This window comes from Rhineura floridana, chromosome 5 (genome assembly GCF_030035675.1).
Source record: "Rhineura floridana isolate rRhiFlo1 chromosome 5, rRhiFlo1.hap2, whole genome shotgun sequence".
NCBI classification, from domain to species: domain Eukaryota; kingdom Metazoa; phylum Chordata; class Lepidosauria; order Squamata; family Rhineuridae; genus Rhineura; species Rhineura floridana.
The window spans coordinates 149,635,124-149,649,488 of NC_084484.1; the positions used below are offsets into that span (position 1 = coordinate 149,635,124).

The window sequence follows — 14,365 nt, forward strand, 5'->3', positions numbered from 1 at the left end:
GTCACATCAAACAAAGTCCACTTCAAACCAATTATCTGTTATGCTAGCTACAAACAGCAATTATTTGAGTCATGCTTAACATCTGTAATCCTGTTCCATGAACCTTACTCCCTACATAGAGCAGTAAGATCTTATTACCACCACACAATTTAACGTATGGGAAGACAGACTTCAGGCTTGCAGGAACTATTTTGTTTTTCACTAGAACTCCAAAATCCACCAAGAAGAACCTAGTACAAAAGACATACACTTAGAAACATAGATGAGTTGTAAAGCACATGATGATCAGACCAGACTCACTTAGCTTCAACAAGGTGGTGGCCTCATTTGTCTCCAGACCATATCCTGTGATCTTTCTGGTTGCCTTTGGGGAAAAGTCACAGATCAGACACTAAGCATCTGTTTAGCATGCAAAAGTTCCCTTGTTCAATCCCTGGCAACTCCAAACAGGACTAAGAATATCTCCTGTCTGAAACTCTGGAAAGCCACTACAAGTCAGCACAGACAATGAAGAGCTACACTGGCCTCTGCAAATCCTCATTTGGAATATCAAACTCAAGAATAGGGAAAATACAGTTTTTATAATAACTTTTTAAAGGGGTGTAAGGGAGGAAGGAAGAAGAAAAGATCCAGTTGAACTTTGCTCTCCCTTCAGGAAGGGAAGAGAAAAAAGGCCTCGAGGTAAAAGCCACCACTGGCTGCAAGCTAGCATATTTAATGGGGGTTAAATTTATTTCTTTATTAAAAGGAGTGGGTGACAAGCAAAGGAGCTATTCTTTCCAATGTTGGGGGGGGGAAGAATCTTGATTAATGAAGGAATGTGATTCCATGCCCATACAGCGGCACCTGTCAGGGGACAAGCTACGCATTCTTTAAAACAGAGAAGGAGGGTTGTGGTGCAGGAAAACTGCTGCAGTACAGAGAGAGAGATACTGAGAGTTGGGTGGGATCCCCAACCCTTGAGGCTGCACCAAAAAGCAAGCCTGCATGACCATCACAAAGGTAGGGGGGAAAGCACATTGCACAGGAGGAACTGAAATGATGCACCTACTCCTGACTAATATCCAGGCATTTTACAAGGTAGCAGCCCCTTTTTAATACATCTGTTGGGCTGGCAACATACCAGGATACCTCCATGAGCATAGAGGAGATCCATAGCTGATTCCCACCCCAGCCCTTGTAAAGAAGAAGGACCACAACCCACTGCCTTGTATCTTTACTACCTGCTACTGGGCAGGCTGTTTTTCCAATCTGTTCCCCCATCACCACCACCCCCGTTCTGCATGCTCCATTTGAAGTGTCTCGTATGTGCACTGGCTACTCAGGATAAAATTACCTGACATGCATGCATAACTTTAGCCCTGCCTGGAAGCCATGGAAAAAGCAAGTAGCTCCTACTGAAGAGAGCTTATACTGTGAAGAGTGCCTCACAGTTAGAGGCCATTGGCTAGTGCAAACAATTCACCTGGCTGATAGTACTGACACAGGCAGGAGCAGCAAGTCTGGCTCATTTAAACTAAGTTTGCAGTATTTTAAATGTTGTTAAATGGTTTTAATATTTCAATAGTTTAATTGTATTTTAATGCAGATTTTTGTATTTCTTAATTATGTGTACTTTTTATCTGGAAGCCGCCTTGAGTTCCAGTTTGGAAAAAGGGCGGGGTATAAATAAAGATAATAATAATAATAATTTCACAGAAATCACTTAGAAGGATACCTGCACATTTTGGTCCATGACTTGCTTTCTAAAAGGGCTTACTCTTTTCTTAAAAAATGCTCAGATTCTGGACTACCTGCTCGGGGCACCACTGAAGACCTTTATGGATGCCATAGCACCCACGGGCAACAGGTGTCAGCAGAAAATGGTTGCCATAGTCATCAAAAAGAAAGTGAAGATACACCATACTGGTGAGTATTGCCACTAAAAAAGCACTGTGTGAGCATGTGGTACAGGCAGAAAACCTGAACCTCCAGAATTTTTCAAGCAACCACCACTAGCTGAACAAGCAAAAAGCACAGAACAGACAAGAACAAAATGGTACATTATTTCAACATCTCTCCTCCAAATCAGCTCTGGTAGAATCATTCCCTCTAATTAGAAGCCAGATATGTCACTCACAAAAGAGCTCTTCCTCACTCATCACCTTCGCATTTTCTTTACAGGGAAGCTTGGGAAGAATGCACAGATGGTATAGCACAGTGGGGAGAGGAGAGACTGGCTGGCAGTCCAGAGTTTGTGAGTTCAAAACTCTGCTTGTCTCTCCTGGGTGTAAAGGGCCAGCTAAAGATCACCCCACAATGCGTGGCTCAGGGGTTACACACCCTGCCACCCGTGCAGCCGTGGGCAAGCTGCATAGTCCCAAGGAGCCCAGTTGCCCCCCAGCTGGCACTTGCAGGCAAGGGAGGGGCTGGCTTGTGCAGCTGTGGCAAGCCGAGCAGGCCCTCGCCAGGTGGGGAGGACTAGCCTCAGAGGGAGGCAATGGTAAACCACCTCTGAATACCACTTACCATGAACACCCTATTCATAGGGTCGCCTTAAGTCGGGATTGACTTGAAGGCAGTCCATTTCCATTTTGGGAAGAATGCAGGGCTGCCTCTAGGTTTCTGAGGGTGCTTGGGCACAAGATTACTATTAACATTTAATTAAATTTATATTCCACCAATCCTCCCAAAGGAGCCCAAGGCTGCAAACAAGCAATAAAACAATAAACACACCTTTAAAAATAAATCATCATAAAAACCATTCTACTGGGACATTGGTGGACCCTTTGGACCCTCCCTTTCCTTCTTAAGCCACACCCCTTCCTCTTGGCCTCATCCTTTTAAACTAAAACAAATTTTGATCAATGTGGTGTCATTTGTATCCAGACCATACCCTGAGACCTTTCTGGCTATCTGGGGGGAAAGACTGTAACTTAGATTCAAAAGGTTCTTTGTTCAATCCCCGTTTTCTTCAGGTAGGGCTGGGAATATTCCATCTGAAGCCCTAGAAGGCCACTGATAGTCAGCATACACAAAGTCAGTTAAGGCGGGCCAATGATCTGACTTTCTATATTCCTAATTATCACCAATCTGCTACTGTAGAAGGTGTGCCTACTGAAAGTACATTTAAGCTGCAAGTATCACTGACTGTATTTTTTGTACCTCATTCCCACTCAACCTCCACCTTACTGTTTTTCCCTTTATACACCTTTTTTTAAAAAGCCAGATCATGATGTCTTTTCATCTTCAAACAGTTAAAGGCAATTGGTTGGGAAAATCCTTTTCTCTCAGTTTGAGAAAAAAGCCAGCATGCGAAATAACATCATCAACAACACATTATCAGTCAATTCTGCTGATTTCTAAACACACATGCACAATATGGTGGGGACAGATAAGATGCCAGTGGTTTCTAAAATCTCTTCTAAAATCTCTGCTTAGATTACACCCTACCCGTTTTCTTTTTCTCATTTACCGTATATTCCGGCGTATAAGACGACCCCCAACTTTTCCAGTTAAAATATAGAGTTTGGGATATACTCGCCGTATAAGACTACCCCTGCTTATGACATGCAAGCGATATACCTTACCGGCGATTGGCTGGTTGTTGTATACAAAGCCTATCGTGCGAAGGCAAGAATGTCTTTGAAGTCAAGACTAGGGGCGTCAGGCCCCTCCCACTCTCCAGTTCATTCTTGCCTTCGTACGAACAAGATTGAGATCCTATAGCGTAGCTTAGCTAAGTTTTCTGTGTTTTTTGTTGCTGTATTTGTTTGACAGAGTGTGGAGGTTTTGTGACTGTGTGTTTACCAAGTGTTCCCTTCCCTCTGTCTTGTATCTAACGTCGTGTTTTCCATTCCTGGGGAGTTCCCTTGGGGGGGTTCCCTGTTGCCCGGGCCGTTGATTTTCCCAGCCTTTCATCCAACGGCCATCAGAGGGACCGCGGCTGCGGTTCTCTCTATTCCCATTGGGAGCTTGCGGCTGCAGCTCCCGTCGTTATTTCCCTCCCATTCCTGGCCGTTTGAGTCTCCCCCGTCCCGGGAATATTTCATTGAGAGTCTGCGGCTGCGGCTCTCTCTCTCCCTTTGCGACTTTTATCTCGGACTGCCTTGAGCCTCACTGCCTGACAGTTTCGCGCCGCAACGGTCCCTGCATACGTATATATATAAAACATTTAAAAACAATGAAAGGCCATCTAAAAATTTATAACATTGAAAATAGCAGCAGCAATATCTAGAGACGTTTAATAGGAGTGGCAGCCATAAGACACTCCTTCCCCTTGACAAGCCCCTTCCAGTCAGAGGAGATTATAGTGGGATAAAGAGAGGAGGGGGCCACCTGGCTCAGCAGAAGGGCGGCTTTCTTTGCTCTTGAAGTGGACACCAGCCTACGAAAGCTGATGCTGTAATAAATGTGTTCATTTTTCAGGTGCCACAAAAGTCTTTGTTGTTTTGCTGCCACAGACTAACAGGAGCTACCCACCACTCTGGAAACTGGGATACTCACAGGTAGCTGTTATGCCTCAGGACCACCCCACTTACTGGCTACTGACTACCTTTACCTGTGATGCTCTGACCCACTTCCTTCCGTCCTAGACTGATACGTCTTAGGGAAGCTTACCTGCCTCTCCGCCTTCCGCCCTTTCCTCTCTTCTTTCTTCGACTGTCCGAGAGAGAGGAGACACCTTTGTCTCTGCTCTCTCCCTCCTGAGCCATGAGGGCAACTCCCAAGCTTGGGCGTTGCACCTCCAACTTAGTTAGTTAGTTAGAACTAGTTATGCCTTTCCTATTTCTATAAATACAGTAGCTTTTCTTATTTTACTAAGCCTTGAGTCTCAGTGATCTCAATGCAGGGTAAAAGCCTGCTACTTAGGTAAATACACACTGGCACACAGCATCTCAGACCGTTGGCAATCTTTGCTAATATATATACAAATGTACATAAGAGCACCCATCAGGGAACCCTGAGCATTGCGACAAGGCTCTCCATGGCCTCCCAAGCACGAGGGACCTCACAGGAGGGCAGCAGTCCTTTCCTGCACTGGCCCCCAGCACACTTGGGGTTTTAACAAAGGTCAATGCACCTGCCACACGTTTGGATTGCCAATAATTATTCCATGGGAGTGTTGCATACAAAAGTCACAAGGCTGTTTTTATTGGGGCCATGAGCATTCAGAATGGTTAGAAGCCTTTGGCTAACGCAGAAGTCTTCATCCAGGGTAGATGTCTGAGGCAAAAAGAGAGAAACTGAATGAAGATAGGATGCACTGCAAGCTAATGTTGTCCTGGCCAAGGTGAGTGTTGGTGTTTTTAAAAAAACAGAGCAGCAGAAGGTTAAACTGAAGATAGATCCTCTTCTCTGCCACTGATCATTTCCTAAAATGCACGGGGCAAAAAGTCCTTATTTATTTTATAGCTCGCGCTTAAACCTCTTTCCATGAAAAACATCTTGGAGCACTTCACAAATGATATGACATAAAATACCCAAAACTAAGACCAACCTGTCAGCACCAACAGCAGGAAGAAAAGACCTTCTAGTACGCCTCTGCACCAAGTCAAACTCCCCACCCGCCTCCCACGGACCCAAAGACCCGCGTCAAGGGGGGCATCTTCTTCAGCAACCTTCAGAAGTGAAGCATGGAAGAAGCCCCAAAGCGATGGTGTTGGAGGTGCAGAATCCAGAACGCAGCCCTCCGCCCTCTCGACGGTTAAAGCCGGGAGAACAGCATAACCCCGCGGGCAGCTCTCCCACGCAAGAAGAGCCAGAGCCAGGCTTACGCAGGAAAATTCCCCACCCGCCGCCGGGGAACGGCTGGCCTGTGCTGGCTCTCGCTTGTTGGCTTCCCACGCGACGGCGGCGCTGCAATGGCGCCTGAAACGCCTGCCCTCCGCGTAGCGTCGTGGGGAGCCCGTCGAGAGGACCCAGGAGATCGGGGCTCCAATACCCCCTGCCGCTTTGCCAGGAGCCTCACCGGGGACCCTAAGTCAGGCGGCCGCTGGATCACGCCCTTCACCCTGCACCTGCCCTCCTCCCCAGGGCCAAGCAGACTTGGGCGCAGAAGGGCTTCCTTGGATCCAGCAGCGACCTCCAGCCATCTCACCCGCCCCCGAGCTCCAGCCCCCGCATGCCGGGACTGACGCACCTGCGCTCGCTCGGCGGCGGCCCGAACAAGGAGCTCCGGCAACTTCTTCCCTGCCGCTCGGCAAGCCGGGGGCAGTAGGGAGCCAAGCGGACGGGCTCCCTCGGGGCAGCCTTCGGGTATATGCAGGGAGGGGATGGAGGCGCCCCTTCCACTCTAAGCCGTGACCATTGGCCATTACTGCAGCTTTGTTGTGTCTCGGGAATGTTCCACGCCGCTCGCTGACCCTCCCCCCGGCCCCTCTGATTCAGCCCCGCCGTCCGTCCTCCCGCCCGCGTAATCCCGGCCTGGCCTCTGGCTCGGCAGCTATTTTTCAGCACCCGGCGTATAAGACGACCCCTGACTTTTGAGAAGATTTTCCTGGGTTAAAAAGTCGTCTTATACGCCGGAATATAATACGGTACTCTTTCATGTACTCTGTGTGTACACACACACACACACCTCTGTACTTGTCCCATCCAGGTCTTCTGAAAATGTAAGTTTCAAGAGAAAGGACAACAAGGTCAGGAGTTAAGAACATAAGAACATAAGAAGAGCCTGCTGGATCAGGCCAGTGGCCCATCTAGTCCAGCATCCTGTTCTCACAGTGGCCAACCAGGTGCCTGGGGAAAGCCCGCAAGCAGGACCCGAGTGCAAGAACACTCTCCCCTCCTGAGGCTTCCGGCAACTAGTTTTCAGAAGCATGCTGCCTCTGACTAGGGTGGCACAGCACAGCCATCATGGCTAGTAGCCATTGATAGCCCTGTCCTCCATGAATTGGTCTAATCTTCTTTTAAAGCCGTCCAAGCTGGTGGCCATTACTGCATCTTGTGGGAGCAAATTCCATAGTTTAACTATGCGCTGAGTAAAGAAGTACTTCCTTTTCTCTGTCCTGAATCTTCCAACATTCAGCTTCTTTGAATGTCCACGAGTTCTAGTATTATGAGAGAGGGAGAAGAACTTTTCTCTATCCACTTTCTCAATGCCATGCATAATTTTATACACTTCTATCATGTCTCCTCTGACCCGCCTTTTCTCTAAACTAAAAAGCCCCAAATGCTGCAACCTTTCCTCGTAAGGGAGTCACTCCATCCCCTTGATCATTCTGGTTGCCCTCTTCTGAACCTTTTCCAACTCTATAATATCCTTTTTGAGATGAGGCGACCAGAACTGTACACAGTATTCCAAATGCGGCTGCACCATAGATTTATAAAACGGCATTATGATATCGGCTGTTTTATTTTCAATACCTTTCCTAATTATCGCTAGCATGGAATTTGCCTTTTTCACAGCTGCCGCACACTGGGTCGACATTTTCATCGTGCTGTCCACTACAACCCTGAGGTCTCTCTCCTGGTCGGTCACCGCCAGTTCAGACCCCATGAGCGTATATGTGAAATTCAGATTTTTTGCTCCAATATGCATAATTTTACACTTGTTTATATTGAATTGCATTTGCCATTTTTCCGCCCATTCACTCAGTTTGGAGAGGTCTTTTTGGAGCTCTTCGCAATCCCTTTTTGTTTTAACAACCCTGAACAATTTAGTGTCGTCAGCAAACTTGGCCACTTCACTGCTCACTCCTAATTCTAGGTCATTAATGAACAAGTTGAAAAGTACAGGTCCCAATACCGATCCTTGAGGGACTCCACTTTTTACAGCCCTCCATTGGGAGAACTGTCCGTTTATTCCTACTCTCTGCTTTCTGCTTCTTAACCAATTTCTTATCCACAAGAGGACCTCTCCTCTTATTCCATGACTGCTAAGCTTCCTCAGAAGCCTTTGGTGAGGTACCTTGTCAAACGCTTTTTGAAAGTCTAAGTACACTATGTCCACTGGATCACCTCTATCTATATGCTTGTTGACACTCTCAAAGAATTCTAATAGGTTACTGAGACAGGACTTTCCCTTGCAGAAGCCATGCTGGCTCTGCTTCAGCAAGGCTTGTTCTTCTATGTGCTTAGTTAATCTAGCTTTAATCATACTTTCTACCAGTTTTCCAGGGACAGCAGTTAAGCTAACTGGCCTGTAATTTCCGGGATCCCCTCTGGATCCCTTTTTGAAGATTGGCGTTACATTTGCCACTTTCCAGTCCTCAGGCACGGAGGAGGACCCGAGGGACAAGTTACATATTTGAGTTAGCAGATCAGCAATTTCACCTTTGAGTTCTTTGAGAACTCTCGGGTGGATGCCATCCGGGCCCGGTGATTTGTCAGTTTTTATATTGTCCATTAAGCCTAGAACTTCCTCTCTCGTTACCACTATTTGTCTCAGTTCCTCAGAATCCCTTCCTGCAAATGTTAGTTCAGGTTCAGGGATCTGCCCTATATCTTCCACTGTGAAGACAGATGCAAAGAATTCATTTAGCTTCTCTGCAATCTCCTTATCGTTCTTTAGTACACCTTTGACTCCCTTATCATCCAAGGGTCCAATTGTCTCCCTAGATGGTCTCCTGCTTTGAATGTATTTATAGAATTTTTTGTTGTTGGTTTTTATGTTCTTAGCAATGTGTTCCTCAAATTCTTTTTTAGCATCCCTTATTGTCTTCTTGCATTTCTTTTGCCAGAGTTCGTGTTCTTTTTTATTTTCTTCATTTGGACAAGACTTCCATTTTCTGAAGGAAGACTTTTTGCCTCTAAGAGCTTCCTTGACTTTGCTCATTAACCATGCTGGCATCTTCTTGGCCCTGGCGGTACCTTTTCTGATCTGCGGTATGCACTCCAGTTGAGCTTCTAATATAGTGTTTTTAAACAATTTCCAAGCATTTTCGAGTGATGTGACCCTCTGGACTTTGTTTTTCAGCTTTCTTTTTACCAATCCCCTCATTTTTGTGAAGTTTCCTCTTTTGAAGTCAAATGTGACCGTGTTGGATTTTCTTGGCAATTGGCCATTTACATGTTTAATTTAATAGCACTGTGGTCACTGCTCCCAATCGGTTCAACAACAGTTACATCTTGCACCAGGTCCCGGTCCCCACTGAGGATTAAGTCCAGGGTTGCCGTCCCTCTGGTCGGTTCCATGACCAACTGGTCTAGGGAATAGTCATTTAGAATATCTAGAAACTTTGCTTCTTTGTCATGACTGGAACACATATGCAGCCAGTCTATGTCCGGGTAGTTGAAGTCACCCATTACTACCACATTTCCTAGTTTGGATGCTTCCTCAATTTCATATCTCATCTCAAGGTCTCCCTGAGCATTTTGATCAGGGGGACGATAGATCATTCCCAGTATTAAGTCCCTCCTGGGGCATGGTATCACCACCCACAACGATTCTGTGGAGGAGTCTGCCTCATTTGGGGTTTCGAGCTTGCTGGATTCAATGCCTTCTTTCGCGTATAGAGCAACTCCGCCACCAATACGTCCTTCCCTGTCCTTTCGATATAGTTTATATCCAGGGATAACCGTATCCCACTGGTTTTCTCCATTCCACCAGGTCTCGGTTATGCTCACTATATCAATGCTCTTCTCTAAGACCAAGCACTCCAGTTCTCCCATCTTGGTTCGGAGGCTCCTAGCATTAGCGTACAGGCACTTGTAAGCACTGTCTCTCTTCAAGTGTCTTTGGCACTTGTGGTTAGGCCTGTGGTAATTTTGCTCTTCTGAATTTATATCCTGTGCCCCTGCTGCTCTCACAATGCCTACTTCTAGGCCTACCCCTTTTAAAATTTCATCATTTCTTTGGTTTTTATCCCAGGGGGGAGGTTTATTCCGAACCGGACCTTTCTCAGCTCCTGTCGGGTTTCCCCCCTCAGTCAGTTTAAAAGCTGCTCTGCCACCTTTTTAATTTTAAGTGCCAGCAGTCTGGTTCCATTCTGGTTCAAGTGGAGCCCGTCCCTTTTGTACAGGCCCGGAGTTCAGGCCCTTTTCTGGATATTTTCCAGCTGTAGCAACCTGAACTCTACAGAGTATTCAAAATGTGGCTGCACTATACTAAGCTTGCATAAGTACATAGTGTTATTTCCAGTTTTATTAACAACCATTAGGAAAGGGACTGACAACACAGATTTGCCCTTTTCCACAGCTTCCATACATTGGGTCAACATCTTAACTGACCTATCCACCATGATCTCAAGGTCTCATTTCTGGTCAGTCAACACCAGTTCTGACCCATAGTAGAGTATATGTGAAATTAGGATTTTTGCCCCAACACACATCACTTTACACTTGCTTACATTACATACTGCAGACTTGGATTCAAAAAGAATTTGGCAAAAAGCAGAGAACACATATCCAGTCATTACCTCACTCACACAAATTTGAGCAGTAGCATCAAAAATTGGTGGATTTTTTTAAAAAAAGGGAAAATAATAATTCTTAAGAACTGGTCTGATTACAGTACAGAAGAGTGAATTATTAATCCTTAGTCTTACAGATTGAGCTGTCTGTATAAAATTCTGATCATTCATAACATAACGTAACATAAATCTCATACTGTGAAGGTATCATCATTAAGTACTTATGAAACTGAATGGAAAGGCTAAACCTAAGGATTTTCCAGTGCCAGTTCTCTCTCTTTGCCCCTCTAAATGCCTCTGAAAATGCCAATATGAAGAGATAAGGAAAGGAACAGCTGTAATAATCGGTCAGGCATGGAAGTGGCTTTTGCTGCCAACCTTCCTTCAAGCAGATTATCAATGTTCAGCTACCAGGAGGCAACACAAAAGCAACCAGAACCTCTTCTCCTTCCCAAAAAAAGTCAAACCTATAAATAGGACAGAAGATAGAGCCGGAGACTTAAGAACATAATTGAAATCTCCATTCTCCCTTCCTTTTCTGGGAAGGATGATTCTACTTCTTTACTCAGCGCATAGTTAAACTATGGAATTTGCTCCCACAAGACACAGTAATGGCCACCAGCTTGGATGGCTTTAAAAGAAGATTAGACAAATTCATGGAGGACAGGGCTATCAATGGCTACTAGCTGTGATGGCTGTGCTCTGCCACCCTAGTCAGAGGCAGCATGCTTCTGAAAACCAGTTGCCGGAAGCCTCAGGAGGGGAGAATGTTCTTGCACTCGGGTCCTGCTTGCGGGCTTCCTCCAGGCACCTGGTTGGCCACTGTGAGAACAGGATGCTGGACTAGATGGGCCACTGGCCCGATCCAGCAGGCTGTTCTTATGTTCTTAACTGAATCCTACAGGTGAGGGAGATGTAAACTTGGAGGTAATGGGCTTATGCACAGGAACTGAGAAGATGACTCTAATGGGGCCTGATCCAGCAGGCTCTTCTTATGTTCTTATGTTTGGGAGAAGGTGCTTATGTGATATTTTGGGCTACAGCATCATTTTCCTCTACACTTTTGTACTGCTTTATTATCACCCAAGTATCTGTATTTATTTCCTGCAAGTTCTACCCATACATAATCTAAACAGCAGAAAAGGGACCTTCGACAAACTTCAGAAGCAGTTATACAGTTATATGCTAAACTTCCTGCGTCTTTTAAAAAGGATGGAAGTCACCTTTTTGCAATCCAAAATGCTATTTTCCATTACTAGAATTACTAGAGCCAAATGCACTATTATTGATATCTGTTTGCTTGACTTTGAGAATTTTTGTACATACTCAGGTAGTGCTACAATTCCATGTAACAAACTATTCTGAGGAGCGCTATGCAACCCTCTCAGCTGTACCACACACAAAAGTATAAATTCAGTGGTCAAATATCAAACTTGGTGATAATTGCAGTACTGAACACTAATTCTCAAGACCAGCTGAATGCTACTTATAAATGAACAAATTTTGCTCCCATTTATTGATAAAAGGTTTAGTAGCCAGCATAAGTGCCCAAAACAAGTACAGTAATACCTCTGTTAACACAGTGAATGCGTTCCTGGACATTACTTCTTTAACAGAAACTTTGGTACCAGAGATAGGAATAACATGGAAAGAGAAGGGACAGGTTCCTACACCCATTCATAGATTGTGGGAACAACTTCAACAGAGGCGCCAACCCAACACCCACCCCCATCATATTGGATCCTTCCCTCCCCAGCTCTGGGAGAAAGCAAGAGATCACTTTAATGCAAAGCAAACACACAGGATTGTCAGTTTCACCCTAGCAAAGCAAAGGCAGGGGTTTATCAGATAATTGTTGAAAGCAAAGCAAAGACACAAGCTTGTCAGTTTCACATTAAAGCAAAGGCACAGGCTTGAAAGTTTATCCATAGCAGAGCAAAGCCGATCATTTTCACCTTTAAAAAAGCCTTTGTTAAAAGGAGCTTGGCTCCTGGAGGATTTGTTAACTGAGGTATTACCATAATCAGTTTTTGGCATTTACTAGTAGATCTTAAAAACCACACTATGCCCTGGCAATAACTGCTCTTATATCCATCATTTAGTGATACACGTTGGCATTTACAGAACAGACAAGGAAACGTCTGAGATTACATTCTTCACAATTCTGGACATCTCAGAAGGTATTATTCAGATATTTTGTTGCATGTATTATACAGATTTGGCAGATCAAATAGGTCAATATTTCCTTTAAACTTCTTGTCTCCCTTTCTTAGATTGTTGAAGACAGTTCCTCACAGATCACAGCATAAATAACATAAGGAAGCAATATGGAAGGGGAAGGGGAAGGATAGAACGTGGTTCAATGAGGAAAGACACTCTAATACATTCACTAGATATGATCCAAAAGTTACCACATCCTCAGACAATAAATTGATATATGGTAGAACTTACCAGACTGTTGTTTCCACTTGACTATCATGTAATTGACGATTGTCTAATTGAGCAAAGAGAGGGAAAAGAACTTGTATTCCTCCTATTGAATGAATTGCACTGTGGATTGAATGTGTCACAATTGCTTTCACATCCTACATTAAAAAAAAGAAACAAAACTCAGTTCCACTTGTAATTAGCCTTCAAGCTACTTCAGAACTAATAACACTATTTATATAAGAATAAATATTTTGTGGTCATGATCCAGCCAAAGTTTATCAGTTGAAAGGCACTTCCAGACTGGTGCTATTTTCTTATTGGATTCAATCACATCCTGGCAAATTCAGACTGATCTGGAGGTCTTACACAAACCCTCTTGGATGCAACATCATCCAACCTCTCCACAAACAAATCAGAATAAATGCTCAATTAACAGGTTCTCTGGAAGTGATCTTTGTCCCATTTAAATGGGAGATATTTATGGAAATAATATATTTCTTCTGTTCTTTTTTTTTACAAATTTAGATACTTATTTCCCCCTCTAGGATGCACACCTTAACATGGTGAGAGGTTTGAGAGTGTTGAAGAAGTTGAGAGCAATACCGTAAGGAGTCTAGATCAAGAGGCTAGACTCCTAGCAGGGGCACCCAAGGCGCAATGGTCAAAGCTGAGACACCAGACTAAGATGCATCCAGACTCAGAGGAAGGCAATGGTAAACCACCTCTGAATACCTCTTATCATGAAACCCCTATGAACAGAGTATCCAAAAAACAACACAAGATAGTGCTGGAAGATGTGACCCCCAGGTCAGAAGGCACTCAACGAGCTACTGGGGAAGAACAAAGGACAAGCACAAGTAGCACTGACGCATCTGGGTCAAAGCCAAAGGGAAGCCCAGAAGCTGATGCGCACAGATGCGAAAGAAGCGTCCGGAGTTGACAGAGAACCAGAACAACTATGGAGTGAAGTCAGAGACATTATCAGGGAAGAATGCAAAAAGACAATACCTTTAGTTCAAAAGAGAAAAAGACCTCAATGGATGGATGACTGATGAAACTCTTAAAATGGTTAAAGAAGGAAAGCAAAAAGCAAAAGCGGTTAGAACCCTAAATGCAACAATACAGCAACTAGTAATAGAACTATTACAATGGTTATTGGATAGAAACAGAAGAGGACAACAAAAAGGGTAGAACAAGAGCCCTATTCCAAAAGGTCGTAGAAATCAAATGGAAATTTAAACCACAAGTAGGGATGTTGAATAACAAACAGAGGAGCACACTGACAGACCGAGATGAAATAAAAGGAAGATGGAAGCAATACACTGAAGAACTCTATAAAAGAGATGCCAGGATGACAGATTCATTCACCGAGGAACCATAAAATGAAGAATCAGAAATTTTAGAACGCAAGGTGAAAGCTACTCTTAAAATACTTGGAAGAAGCAAATCACCAGCAACAGATGGCATACCAATGGAGTTACTACAAGCTACTGAGACTGAATCTGTCCACATTTTCACAAAAAATTGTCAACAAATATGGAAAACTAAACAATGGCCCACAGACTGGAAGCGTTCCATATACATCCCAATTCCAAAGAAAA

At 44.5% G+C, this 14,365-nt stretch overlaps 1 protein-coding gene across 1 annotated transcript in view; it reads right to left on the reverse strand.

The window, feature by feature from the left end:
- NBEA (neurobeachin) overlaps positions 1 to 14,365 on the reverse strand; it is a 318,923-nt gene that overhangs the window by 198,461 nt on the left and 106,097 nt on the right. The window contains exon 10 of the mRNA XM_061629722.1: positions 12,786 to 12,919. Within this exon, the coding sequence (XP_061485706.1) occupies positions 12,786 to 12,919 (134 nt within the window). The remainder of the gene's footprint in view (positions 1 to 12,785; positions 12,920 to 14,365) is intronic.